The sequence below is a fragment of the Drosophila hydei genome, unplaced genomic scaffold (assembly GCF_003285905.1).
Source record: "Drosophila hydei strain 15085-1641.00,03,60 unplaced genomic scaffold, DhydRS2 tig00000283-arrow-arrow-pilon, whole genome shotgun sequence".
Taxonomy (NCBI): domain Eukaryota; kingdom Metazoa; phylum Arthropoda; class Insecta; order Diptera; family Drosophilidae; genus Drosophila; species Drosophila hydei.
The window spans coordinates 1,474,289-1,487,685 of NW_022045702.1; the positions used below are offsets into that span (position 1 = coordinate 1,474,289).

The 13,397-nt window shown below is 41.1% G+C and overlaps 4 protein-coding genes across 4 annotated transcripts; 3 read left to right on the forward strand and 1 right to left on the reverse strand.

The window, feature by feature from the left end:
• The first annotated feature begins 5,796 nt into the window (after positions 1-5,796).
• Positions 5,797-6,388, forward strand: LOC111604706 (uncharacterized protein DDB_G0272718). Its single transcript, XM_023322879.2, has 2 exons — positions 5,797-5,878; positions 5,940-6,388. The coding sequence occupies exons 1-2, from the start codon at positions 5,867-5,869 to the stop codon at positions 6,291-6,293; spliced, it is 366 nt and encodes a 121-aa protein (XP_023178647.1). The 5' UTR covers positions 5,797-5,866; the 3' UTR covers positions 6,294-6,388.
• A 2,103-nt stretch (positions 6,389-8,491) lies between these two features.
• On the forward strand, positions 8,492-9,119 carry LOC111604707 (neuropeptide-like 3). The gene is made up of 2 exons (XM_023322880.2): positions 8,492-8,584; positions 8,641-9,119. Exons 1-2 carry the CDS (start codon positions 8,534-8,536, stop codon positions 8,902-8,904), a joined length of 315 nt encoding a protein of 104 aa, XP_023178648.1. The 5' UTR covers positions 8,492-8,533; the 3' UTR covers positions 8,905-9,119.
• LOC111604704 (pupal cuticle protein C1B-like) lies at positions 8,882-10,270 on the reverse strand. The gene is made up of 2 exons (XM_023322877.2): positions 9,807-10,270; positions 8,882-9,738 (listed from the first exon to the last, which is right to left on the reverse strand). Exons 1-2 carry the CDS (start codon positions 9,816-9,818, stop codon positions 9,370-9,372), a joined length of 381 nt encoding a protein of 126 aa, XP_023178645.2. The 5' UTR covers positions 9,819-10,270; the 3' UTR covers positions 8,882-9,369.
• LOC111604705 (retinin-like) lies at positions 10,246-10,724 on the forward strand. Its single transcript, XM_023322878.2, has 2 exons — positions 10,246-10,296; positions 10,356-10,724. Exons 1-2 carry the CDS (start codon positions 10,285-10,287, stop codon positions 10,722-10,724), a joined length of 381 nt encoding a protein of 126 aa, XP_023178646.1. The 5' UTR covers positions 10,246-10,284.
• The last annotated feature ends 2,673 nt before the right edge of the window (positions 10,725-13,397 follow it).

The window sequence follows — 13,397 nt, forward strand, 5'->3', positions numbered from 1 at the left end:
ATCTTTGCGAACTGTTTGCCATTCTACAGACTGTGAGCTGTCGCCGTTATGACCATTTGTCAGCTATTTTGTGATTAATGAATAACTATTGCAAGCTGGCGACATATAATTTCAGTTTCTCCCTCTCTCTCCCTCTCTCTTTCTATCTCTTTCATATTTTGTTTACAAATAATATTCTTGAGGCATGCCAAAAGTGCTTTTTAATAGATTTTCTTTGTTGTCGATATCTATTTTGGAGCCAGACACTCACGACAATTGCCGTCTCGCACTCGGGCATTCAGGTTTACTCCAATGGAATTCCTTGTGCTCTAATATATCCGGGCTCTATTGGGGGTAATGTACGCCTTATGGCCAGCCCACACAAACAATCTCGACTCGGCTTCCAGGGGACAGTCTTGCGACAATTCTGGTTAGCGCGCTCACCTGGCTTGCATAACAATGATCGCATATATCTATATAGATCGTTTGATCTGTGTGTTACACCAACCAGTTGCCAGCCTGCTTGCCTGCCTGGCTGCCTGTTTTTTTCCCAACTTAAGTTGGCTTTAATTAAAGCCAAGTGGAGCAATTACCGCTCAGTACATTGTATCGACGTCACCTTTGCGATCATTTTGTATTTAACTCGTTTGCGAATTGGTCAACGTTTTACTCTTTGTTTGTCATTGCGCTAGAGCTAATTGCCTCGAAGGTCGAGAATTATCTAGTAATTCTGACAAAAAATACTAAAACGCCGACAAAATACGGAAATCAGCTCGCAGATAACCAAGTCATCCTGTTATAAATATATATAAAAAACTACTAATTGGAATTTAATTTGAAATTATTATGCAATTAGAGCGAAGGCTTTGCTGCCTAGCTGAGTGTAGAGCAGTCCAAATTTACCTGAAGTCTAACACGATTGGTATGCTTGAAAAAGGTGCTGTTTATCGACTATGAAGACTAGTTTTTTGAAGCTCTTTATGCAATTCACTTTTGTAGACAGCTTAATGAGTTCAAATTAAAAAGTTTGCGTCTCATTTGTAATGCGACTTACAACTGAATTACGCCAAGTGAAGAACATTTTGCTGTCAGTAGATGAGGCTGCACTTAATGAAAGTATCTGCTATGATGGCTCAATCTCAGTTATCTAGAGAAATATAATGATAGAAGAGAGAATCAACCATGAACAGGTTTTTTTTTTGCAACAGGTGAATGTGTCTTAATTGACTTAAGCGTGCGTGAGGCTTATCTTAAAAGCTGTTTGCTTACAGCAGCTGCTTGAAAAAACACTAATATATGATAAAAAAAACTACATTCTCAGTTGTCTACTAACCTACAGCTGCCATCATACTGTCCTAAGAGAACTCTACCTCAATTGAAATTTCCTTGTCTACTAGATGAACGATTGCCTGACATCATCTGTGGCTCTTCTTAATTGGCTTTTGACCTTTTTGGAATTGTTTATGCCAGAGACTCATCTATCAAAAACGTAGCTCTAGTTTGAGTGCTATATTAAATAGAATAGCTTTGTCTACTGGGTAACATGGATATAGACTCGACTGCTTGATAAGTTGCTCTAAGGCTACAGCAACATTTGGCTAAGCTGAGATTGTAAGCCTTATATAAAACATTTTCAATATGTAAAATGTTATCAATCTACAAACCTTTAGGACAAGTTGTCTATCTTAATATCTTTATATGATTTCTGTTAGATGTTGAAGCATTTTAGCCACAAGATAAATCGCATCAGTATAGTTATTTCATATCGCAGTTATCTCAGCTGCAATATCTATGCAAGTGCACTATAATAATCTCCTTACATCTACAGGGTATGCACACATGCAGCATAAGCCACAGCAGTCAGCGACTCAACATTGACTTCGCCTAAAACACAAGCCGTTTCGATTTACTTATTGCACATGCCAGCTGAAAATAATGAATACACAGATCTGCTTAACTGACTATCAATCTTAGTGTCATATACATGTGTACATATTGTTCGAACAGATTTTCGGCTGCATGTAGCTTGACTAAATTTGTAAATGCTGAACATGAAAACCGCCGCCCCACAACAATACAAATGGGAGCTGTCCTGACAGGCAACTCGAACAGTTCGCTCAGGTGTCAGTCAGTCCGGCAGTCAGTCAGTCGCACAGACAGTTAGTTAGTTATTTGGGCACTCAGTCAGACAAGAGTTGGCCAAAGAGTTTGCGAGATTGCGCAAAAAAAACCTAAAAAATCTGCAGTGTGAAATGTGTTTATGCGCTATACGAAGTGAATGTGTGCAAGAGGGGTATATTGGTTAAGAATAAATGTATGTTAGAGTAAGTATCTATAATAAATAAGTACAAGAGTATATACTACGCAGCATGAGTTGACTTCCCTCCCTTTTCATAGCACTGATATTTGGAGACTTTGCTTTTCGAGCTTAACTCAAAGTCTATAAGAGCCAGAGACATCAAATTTGGTATTCAGCTACTCAAGAAAGATATAAGACATTTATATTTTGTACCTATCTATTTGCAGCGTATCATAAAGTCACAGTCAACCGACTAGAGCACACTTACTGCTATTTCCATGGCAGTTTTCGTTAAGTTTTTGGGCCAGCAGCTGCAGTTTTTTAGTGTAGATAATATGAAAAGTGTATTTGGAAATATTTGCAATTTCGAGTCGTTTCATTCGATACGTAATTGCATTGACACCGCGGCGTATGCTTAATAAAGCAATAGCAGCAGCAGCAGCAGCAGCAGCAGGTGGGCAAAGACTTGTGGCAGTTCGTGCCGCCAGCCGGTGCTAAGGTCAGCTGTGTCCATCAACAACGACATTTTAGCTGGTCAGCGGATGTGTGCAAATTATTTTCATAGCAATAACATTGAAATTGTTTAATTTTATTTTATATTTTGTGTGAGCAGACGCGGCGTATGCGCAACGTCTGCACTACTAACCCACTAAAACGAAAGCGAATGGCTTGCGAACAGCCAGCTTGTAGCCTGCAGCAAAGCCTGTTTTTCACATTTAGATGCAATATTTCCTGGTTGCGATAAAATGAGTTTCGGGTGTGTTCGCTGTGGGTCAAGCGAATTGACCAGGCCATAAGCCTTAAGCCCACTAAATTGTTGTGCAAATATTTTCATATTCAATTGCAAACTGATTAATCTCATAGACAGAGTGGGTGAGTGGGTGAGTGGGTGCCGGGGGGCTGAGCGGTTGCCTGCAGTTGACATTTGCCGTCGCCGAGCTGCACACTCCAATCGCACTTGTCGCTTGTTGCCTGTCAATTGCCGCGGCATTCTAATGAGCCTCCCCTCCAGCCGGCGAGTGGAGCACCTTGAATGTCGCGTTCGTGAACTTTTTGTAGCTAGTGTAGCTCCAGTTTGCCAACTTAAATATCACAGCCAAATGCAGGCAACGCTGCATACTCAATCCTAACAGCGAGCATTGACGTTGAGGGTACGAAACGGGCTCCAAGTGTCACTGCTTGTCACCAATTCGTTTATACACTAGCTGAGAGTTTGACAATTGTGTCGAACGGGTACTCTAGGCGTAGTTAATGAGTATATATATAGGTATATATATAATATTTGATATGTTAGACTGTCTCACTCTCAGGCTTTAAGCAATCTTAATATAATTTGCAACACATCTGTCTTTTGATCTTGGGCAAAGTTTGCTTCACTATAGCATTATATTTTAGTTAGTATATGATGGATAAGATATACTTATTTTAATCTTGAATCTATCAGCTCAATGATGAATATTGGTATCTTTTCATTCTATTGATCGAAAGACTAGTTGCTATAGAAAAATTCAATCTAATCTAATCTATCAATCTAATCTGAATTAACTTGAACTTGCTTAACTTGAACTTGCTTAACTTATGTATAACATAAATTCTCTAGGCATAACAATCAAGAATCAAGAATATAATTCTTATAGATGCAAATATTATGATGGCACATAAGCTTTCCTCCTTAGACATTATTATCACAATAAATATGAACTTTTCTATTAGAATTGATCTACTATATCGTATAATTCATATGAGAAACGCCAACATTTTTATTTGCTTAATTAATGCCACATGCTTTGCAGTTCCTATAACAAAACTCGCATTTTCTATTACTCTAAAATCTCTAATTTATCTGCAGTGCATTCAAACTTCAACGAGCTGAAGACTTCATATTTTATCTCTTGTTAGCCAAAGTTCAGCTGGTTTTTTGTTGCTTCTGATACAATATTCTCAGCCTTAATATATATCTATTAAGATAACAAGAATTGCAACTTATTTCCACGGATAACAAAAAAAATGCATAATAAAATTGGCGAGTGTGAATTTCCGTTGCAAGTGCCACAGCGTCAAAAGAAAAAAATTACTAAAAAAAAAGATTTCAACAAAAAATCAACAATTTGGCTGGCTGGTCAAGGTCGTTGCAGGCAAATGTAACACTGGCATAAATTATGCTTGCAGCAGCAGCCGCCAAGTGTTGCAAGCCAATTCAACAACAACAACAACCATTAGTAACGGTATCTGCGATGAACCAAAGGCACAATTTGTGGCGCGACATGAGCAAAAGCAAAGGTACAAACTATGCATAGGTAGGCAAATGCTTTGGCAATTACGAATGGCAATAGTTGTAGTCAAACAACGACAACAATAACAACAATCGTCTTCAGTCACGCTTGATTGAGCTGTAGTATGGGTGTTCAACATGCTGAGCTGTGATTGCAGATACCAGGCGAAAAAAGCAGCTCAGGATAAGCATGAGTTAGGATAGATCAGAGTCTATGATCTGAAAGTTTAGCTCCAAGAGTTCAATGGAAGAATTGTTAGATCAAAGCTAAACAGAAGTGCAAAAGCAACAAAAAAAACTACACTAACCTACACAAGAATTAAACGATCAAAGCGAAGCAATAGCTAGATATAGAGACAGAGATACAGATACAAGTAGATGTAGAAAGAGATACAGATACAGTTAAAGATACAGATATTGATATAGATACAGATACAGATACAGATACAGATACAGATACAGATGCAGATGCAGATACAGATACAGATACAGATACAGATACAGATACAGATACAGATACAGATACAGATACAGATACAGATACAGATACAGATACAGATACAGATACAGATACAGATACAGATACAGATACAGATACAGATACAGATACAGATACAGATACAGATACAGATACAGATACAGATACAGATACAGATACAGATACAGATACAGATACAGATACAGATACAGATACAGATACAGATACAGATACAGATACAGATACAGATACAGATACAGATACAGATACAGATACAGATACAGATACAGATACAGATACAGATACAGATACAGATACAGATACAGATACAGATACAGATATAGATACAGAAATCTCTAAAACTCAACACTTGTAGGCTAGTGTTATTAGAGTAAGCAAAAAGCGAAGCAATTACAGCGTCTGCTGCAACAGCCAAAGCTAAGGTAACAGCAACTGCAACTGCAACTGCAACTGCGGATGCAAGTGGCAGCATGGTTAAAAGCCGGCAGCGCGGATATAGCAAAGTGGCTGCTGCCGGTGGTGGTGGTGCTACTGCTGCTGCTCAGTGGGGGAGGTGGTGCTGCGGAAACGTTGCATTGAAAATCGCGACAAACAATGAGAGCATCTGCAGCTGTTGAAGCTGTCGAGCGGTGGCAGCTGCTGCTGCTGCTGCTGCTGCTGCCGCTGCTGACTACTGGCAACTGATGCAAGATGCCAAGTGTATAAAAGCCATCACTTGGTGTCATAGTGGCATCAGTTGCACGCTGCAAGCCATCGAGCACCCCACTAATAAGCCACACACAACTAAAAAAGAGGATAAAAAAAACATCAAATCAACATGCTCAAATTGGTAAGTGCCAGGATTGGATAGCCGAATGTCGAAGGAGTCTCACTTTTGTAATCCTTTTCAGCTGCTTTCGCTGCTTGCGCTGTGCGCCTTGGCCGCCGCACGTCCTGGCTACCTGCATGGCCACCACCATCATTATCCGGAGTATCCGCTGTATCCCGCACACCACCACATCGAGCCGCTGCATGTGGCAAAAATTGTGCATGTGCCCGCTGCCGTATCGCACCAGAGCTCCACGGTGGTGCACAGTGTGCCGCATCACATTATCAAGCCAGTGGTGCTGCCGACTGTGGTGAAAACTGTGGTGCATCCACCCATCATCAAGACCTATCATCCAGCGCCCATCATCAAGGCCTATCCCTACGATCCCTATCACTTCCATCATCATCACGACTACCACGACTATCATTTGCACTAAACCCAACTGGCTGAAGCACCCAACCAACCACCCACCTTAACCACTCGCCCGCCTGTCTGCTGACCAGCTGTTTATGTGTATGTGTGTGCAACCTGTTCTACAGCTACAACTCGATGAATGAATTAGAGAAATTTTAAATAAAAGTTTTTAAAAATATATAAAAATAGTTGTTTGTTTATATTTTGATATGGCTTAAAAGGTATTAAGTATTATTATTATATAAATAATTTAAAGTGATATCTTGTCTGTATTTGTCGCTGATTGCGTATACGCCGCGTAATTGATATACGAAGTGCTGCGAAGCAAGAAAACTGCAAACTGATTATCTATAGACAGCGACAGCTTATAACATCCCATTGCCGCTCTTCGCTTCAGCTCTTTAGACAATTGAACTTTTTTCCATTTGGCCGGAACATAAGACTCTTTAGGCCTGCAATGCCAGCCATAGGGGAAGTTAACGCATGTGGTTAGACTCAGAGGCGCTTGACGATAGCTGCTTACGTGACATTAACTCCGATTTCTGATTATATATATAAACTATAAGTGCTTGGCTCACTTGCTGATGTAATATAATATAATTTTTAGCTGATTTATTGATATTTGAACTGCACGCTTCTTTGATAGTGAACATTCCACTTGTCTTATGTCAATTTTCCAATGAAAACATTTTCACAGAAACTATCATTAAACATGAACTCTAAGCTCTTCACGCGCTCTTCGTCAAGCTATTGTGCGAGTGAATAATAGCCCAAAGCTAAGCGACTAGATGACATAATTAGCATGTAATCGGCGAGTTATCATATGACACCAGTGGCAGACAGCGTGAATCGTTGTTGAGCTCTTTCCCAAGCCTGTGAGCGACTTGGCTGACACGTTGGCCAGCGCCACGTGTGTGTGCGGCATCAAATGCAGTTGCTGTGTTATGCAAATGAGTGCATTAGCAGAGCGTATGCAGAGTGCCACAAATGGTGCTAAAGATAGATGGATGAAAAGATATGTTACGCGTAGCAGCAGCAGCAACAGCAGCTATAGGCGATACAGTTCAAAGAGCAGCAAACTAGCTGAGTCTCACACTGGCTTACGAAACACTGACCTCCTTTAATGCTGTTCTTTTATGCACGATTTTCAAGTTCAAATCGATGTTTGCATAAGCTGCAACACGTTGCCGAAACGTATGCCAATCAAATCGAACTAATTTATGCATTCAGCTGTCCGCCCTATAAGCACCGACAAATTAACGGCTATTTAGCTAAATGGAGCTAATTAGCTGGAAAGCGGCTCAAGTGGGTGAAAAGTCGAATGGCTAAAGACTTAAGCAAGCCTTTGCTCGCTCACGCAATTAAAATCAAATCAAGTCAGCGACAAACCGAACGCTGAAAAGCAGTTAAAAGCTGGATGAAGCAGGCAAAGAGTGGCCAAAGTAACTGCCAGAAAAATTAGGGACTATAATTGAAGTAGAGATAACAAGAGTCAGCTTAGACGCTTCACACTCATAAGCTGTAAATAGGTCTCAGGAAATTCATAAGTGAAGTTTTTACAGCAATAAAAATTTTAATTTAATTCATTTTTAAACTAAAGTCTAGACTAATATGCAAGCAGTGAGCCGTGTTAGGCTGTGATTAGCAACAGGTTGGGCTAAAAACTTGCCTTGTCTACAATTTGATTGCTTTATTGCCTTAGCTGAGCTAAATGCATGATGTGCAACTGTTTGAATATTGCACAAGACAATCTGAGCGACAATTGTCTAACAAAGTGTTCACATTAATCAACTATTGCCAACAGCTTTGGCTTAATTTATGCGAGCCAAAAGTGCAAAGAGCGGGCCAACACACACACACACCTGCCCTGAGTCGGTCTTTCTTTGCAATATGATTAAGAGTGGAGCGCACTTTGTATAATGTTTTGTGATTTGTTTGACTTTGCGGAACGATATCAAGCATACGCCGCGTTGCACGAGCGAACGAGTGGGCTACGCTGACCGCGCCTGTCCCACCGCCAACCATGTCCATAACCTGTTGCGTCAAGTCAAGCAAAACAAGAACGCAGCGCACATCGAGAACATTGACAACATGGAGAACCTGCCCCCGGAAGGGTTTGCAAGCTGCATCAAGTGTCGCATGTCGTTTGACTCTTGTCTCTGTGTTTGTTGCCAGGCCAAATGGGGACTGCAGAGGCGTTAACACACACATGCACTGGGTGCACTCGACTGATGCACTATAAATAGGCTAGCGTTCAGTGCAATGGCATGTCAAACCGTTGCCAACTATCAACACAATAAAATGTTCAAGCTGGTAAGTAGCTCCATATGGGAAGTGTTCTATTCCAGTTCTAATTCTTCGACTTGCAGTGCGTTTTCGTTGCCCTGCTGAGCCTGGCGGCTGCTGCTCCCGCTCCTGCGCCTGCACCTGTGCCGGCGCCAGCACCCTCGCCCAGCCTGTGGGGACCCGCTGTGGTGGGACCTAGCATTTGGGGACCTGTGGTTGCACCACCAGTAGTTGCTGGCCCAGTTGCCCTTGCACCACGCATCGTTCAGGTGGTGCCCGGCGCAGTGTCCCATGTCTCGGTCAGCCAGCTGCATCCATCGCCGATTGTGGTCAAGAGCATCTGGTAAAAGAGAGCTGCCAATAGCTAAACGCGACACATCCAGACAGACAAATAGATAGACTCACACACACACGCACACACACTGACATACTGACATGTACTCCGTCCGGCTACTGTTTCACCCACTGAAATTTCACGTGCCCTGTTTAAGCAACAACGAAAAATCACAAAAAAATGTTTTAGTTTCTATTTGTATGCAATAAAATGCCCTGACATAAATAATTCCTATAGCGAGCGAAGTTCAAGTCTTTTGATTTAAGCGCAAAGCCCAAAAGTATGCAACGTACTTAAGGTTGTATAAGACTGCATCTGTATAAGACAGCGCAAAGTGAGTTGTAAGTATAAGACAGCCAATGGCACGCATTTGTGAACATAACTCTTTCTCAACAAACTTTTTAAATGAAACGGAAAACTTTATTTAAACAAAAATCATAAACTTCCTATCACAATCTATCGCTGATCAATCAATCAATCAATGATGCAGAGAGTAGGCCAAAGGAGCTGTGTGCAGCACAGACTTGATCACAGGAGCTGAGTGCACGACTGGCACCACAGCAGGAGCAGCGTGCAGCAGAGGAGCAGCATGAACGGAGTGAACCACTGGAGCAGCATGCACGGCGTGGACAGCTGGAGCAGCATGGATGGTGGTCTTCAGGACAGGCGCCACAACGTGCTGGATGACAGGCTTGCTGTGGACCTGAGTGATGCTCTGATGGGAGACAGCCGAAGGAGCGCTGTGCACAACGGTGCCCACCTTGGCTAGAACGGGCTCGTGGACCACATGATGAGTCTCAATCAGACCAGCGCTGGCGGAGGCAAACAGAAGGGCAACAATGGCGACCTATAGAACGACAAAGAATTCCTTAATAAGAGCTCAGCTTCATCTTCATATCCAAATAATGAACTTACGTATTTGAACATTTTGAGTTTGGTTATTTTCGGGACTGTTTGTTGTCTTACGCAGAAGATGACGGGGTTAACTGATGCTGTTTGGTTCTGCGCGAAACGCTTTTATAGGTAAGGGCTAGCATATCAGCCAGAGAAGTCGTTCACCTTGACTTGCCTCGACGCTGATAAGACAGCAGCAGCAGCAGCAGCAGCTCAGGCTGCCTGCATATGCTTCGTGAGCTGCAGCTGTCGGAAATAAGCTCAAACAAGTCAAATTCGGCTTTAGTTCGTGGATTCGGCTAGCTTTGGCTTGGACTTATTGCTGAGTCGTTGTGAAGGCCGCAGCTATGCTATGGCTATGGCTATTGCTCCGTCTTTCGTGTGTTCAGCTCCTCGACTGATGCTCGTTCTATATAAACACGACTGCTGACTCCCAAATTATCATCAGTCACAATTCAAAGCTACTCGAGTTAAAGTTCAAGCAAGCACAACACACAAAATGTTCAAATACGTAAGTTTGCGCTGTCTGCTTAGAGTTGAACTCTTGTTAAGTATCCATTCCTTTCATAGGTCGCCATTGTTGCCCTTCTAATTGCCTCCGCCAGCGCTGGTCTGATTGAAACTCACCAAGTGCTCCACGAGCCCGTTCTAGCCAAGGTGGGCACCGTTGTGCACAGCGCTCCTTCGGCTGTCTCCCATCAGAGCATCACTCAGGTCCACAGCAAGCCTGTCATCCAGCACGTTGTGGCGCCTGTGCTGAAGACCACCATCCATGCTGCTCCAGCTGTCCACGCCGTGCATGCTGCTCCAGTGGTTCACTCCGTTCATGCTGCTCCTCTGCTGCACGCTGCTCCTGCTGTGGTGCCAGTCGTGCACTCAGCTCCTGTGATCAAGTCTGTGCTGCACACAGCTCCTTTGGCCTACTCTCTGCATCATTAAGAAACTTTGCGTCAAAGTTGTTTTGTTATGCTCATAAATAATATGCAAAATAAATGAGATACTAAAAAGTATTATTGAAACATTAATTAAAGGCCTTTAACTCTTATACTTTATGTTAAAAATATATTAAGTATTTTAAATATGGCAGAAAAAGAATAGTTTTTCGCCGAGTTCAGTTCTCTATCAACTTTTTGCAGGTTTTCTTCGAATTTCAGTTAACATTCAACATTTTCGTTTATTAAAAATAAAAATAAATAAAATATCAACAATAAATAAAGAGCTAGCAAATACCCTTAGCTTAAGCTAATTCGGCAACTGTCCGCATGGCTCCAATGCAATGAAAGCAAAGTCTGTAACGTATCCAAATTGCAGATGAAATTACTTTGCCAACTCTGATTGTTAGTTCCATCAAGCTCAGCTTCTTGATGCAACCACTTGACCTCTCCAGCAGCAAAGACCAAGCAGGCGGCAAATGCCAAAGAGTAAAGCAGCTGCTCAAATGGAAGGGAATATTTAAATATGCTTCAAAAAGAGTATTCAGCTCGTCGCTTACCGCTTTATTCATGTTGTGAATGTCTGTTGAATTGGATTTAGTCTTAATTTGAATTGGCTACCACCGAACTCCAGTAAGAACTCATGCCGCAACTCAAGCCTAAGAGACGTTTATATACCGAAAATTGACACAAATTTGTTTTGGCCCAAATCATTAAACGGGCAAATTATCAAAATGACAAAATTGACAATTGGCAATTCGTTGCGCTGGATTAACTGAAGGCCTAAAGACTACAGTTAGGCGTTCGCACGTTCCAACTGGTTCACAATCTAATGTCAATTGGGCAGATTCGCTCAATCAATTAGGCTTAGAGACAGCAAACTGTGAATAAGAAAGATATTGAATGTTCCTTGATTTAATGGCAGTTGAAGTAGGCTGAAATTGACCCACTTACTGATTGACTGATTGAAACGCAAGCTAAAGTCTACACAGGCTACTATAAGAAACAAATTTTTTATTTGTCGCAGGCAGAAGATTTTGATTCTGCTCTGTCTAAGCGATTAATTGATAAGCCATCTAAAGTCTATTCAGAATTAAGCACAAGACAGAACTTTTCTTAGATCTGCCCAAGATATTGATTGACTCACTGACTGACTGATTGATTGATGGATGGATCACTTTACCTTGAAAGCTTAAAGCTAAATATTCCTCTTATTATCATAAGATTACTTTGCTCAATCAACTGATGTACTGATTGATTGATTGATAAGCAAACGAGGAATAAAGAAAAGACTTATAAAAATATGCATCTTTAGCAGCCAAAAGATTCCCATGCCTACAGCAATATTGGCCAGGACTTATTCAGTCAGCCAAAGCTAACCACAGCAAACCTTCTTAGCAAACACTGACCCACTCTGGCCACTAGTTTGATCGAATGACTCAGCAACGTTCAGCAACAACCTACCTCAACTACAGTTGGCCATAAGACAGAGATTAGGATTTATGTGCGAGCAAAGGCAAGAGCGACGACTCTTGTAAGTTGAGCTGCGTATTTCATTTTTGGAAATTATTTTTGAAGATATTTATCTTAAGTACGTGTAACTGTCACGGCGCGCGGCGAGACATTACAATAACATAAAAATAAAATTAAAATAAAACCGAAAATATTCAAAGATCTTGTCAAAAAAAATAAGAAAAAATTGTGGGTTAAGTACGCGTGGGGCTTGTCGTCCGTGGTTTAACCTTGACATAGGGCCTGAGACGGAGCCCCTTAAGTGGGCACTTAACAGCGGCAGCTGCACTTGGCAGTATTTTTATGACTATCAACAACAACAACAGTCACAGCAGCAGCAGCAGCAGCAGCATATGTGGGTCTGGCTTTTGGCCATGAATCACAGAGACAACAATCAACATCAACTGGATCTTTGCTTCAACCACGTTTACGCGTCTGTCGATGTTGCAATTTTTCTTTAATTTGAATGTTGCAGCTCCAATTGCAATGTGTATAATTTATTTCGTATTGTTTGTGTGCACACGGCTCTCATTCCCTTTCCCGCTCTTCATAAGTGATGAATGAACGTATAAGGGCAAGCCATGTCTTGCAGTCATGTTCTGGATATCAGCTATGAAACTGGGTCAGCAGCTCAATTGAGTCAAGTTTAAGATTTGACAGCTGAAACGAGGCTTGTGTGCAAGACAAACAAATATCCCCATGGTAGAAGATATTCAAGTGTTGTATAACAGTTAACAAAATCTGTTATACTTAGAGCTCGTAAGGAAATCATCGTAATGTCGATCATCAGTTTAGTGTTTTAGTGTTTTTTAGCAACTGTTATACTTAAAATTATAATGTATTATTGTATAACAGTTGCCTAAAACTGTTATACTTACAAATCATAATTAGATTATCATCATTATCATTATTATTATTATTACAAATCATAATCAGAGCTGTATAACAGTTACAAAAATCTGTTATACTCAGAAATTAATTTACTCCTCTGTTGTAAAAAACTTATCAAAAACTGTTATACCTAACAAATATGTTATTTAAGTGCAGACCCACTGCTCTGGCCTTCATATATTATAATCCCTAAGGAAAATATACGAGGAGCATTGTATAACAGCTCTTGCAAAGCTCACATATTGGTACATAACTTGACATTGACATAGTTTTTGAA

Bases quoted from the DNA above. Each gene is read 5' to 3' on its own strand.
- LOC111604707 (XM_023322880.2), top strand. From the start codon at position 8,534: ATGGCATGTCAAACCGTTGCCAACTATCAACACAATAAAATGTTCAAG. The intron at 8,585-8,640 runs GTAAGTAGCTCC...TTCGACTTGCAG, and splicing joins ACAATAAAATGTTCAAGCTG to TGCGTTTTCGTTGCCCTGCT.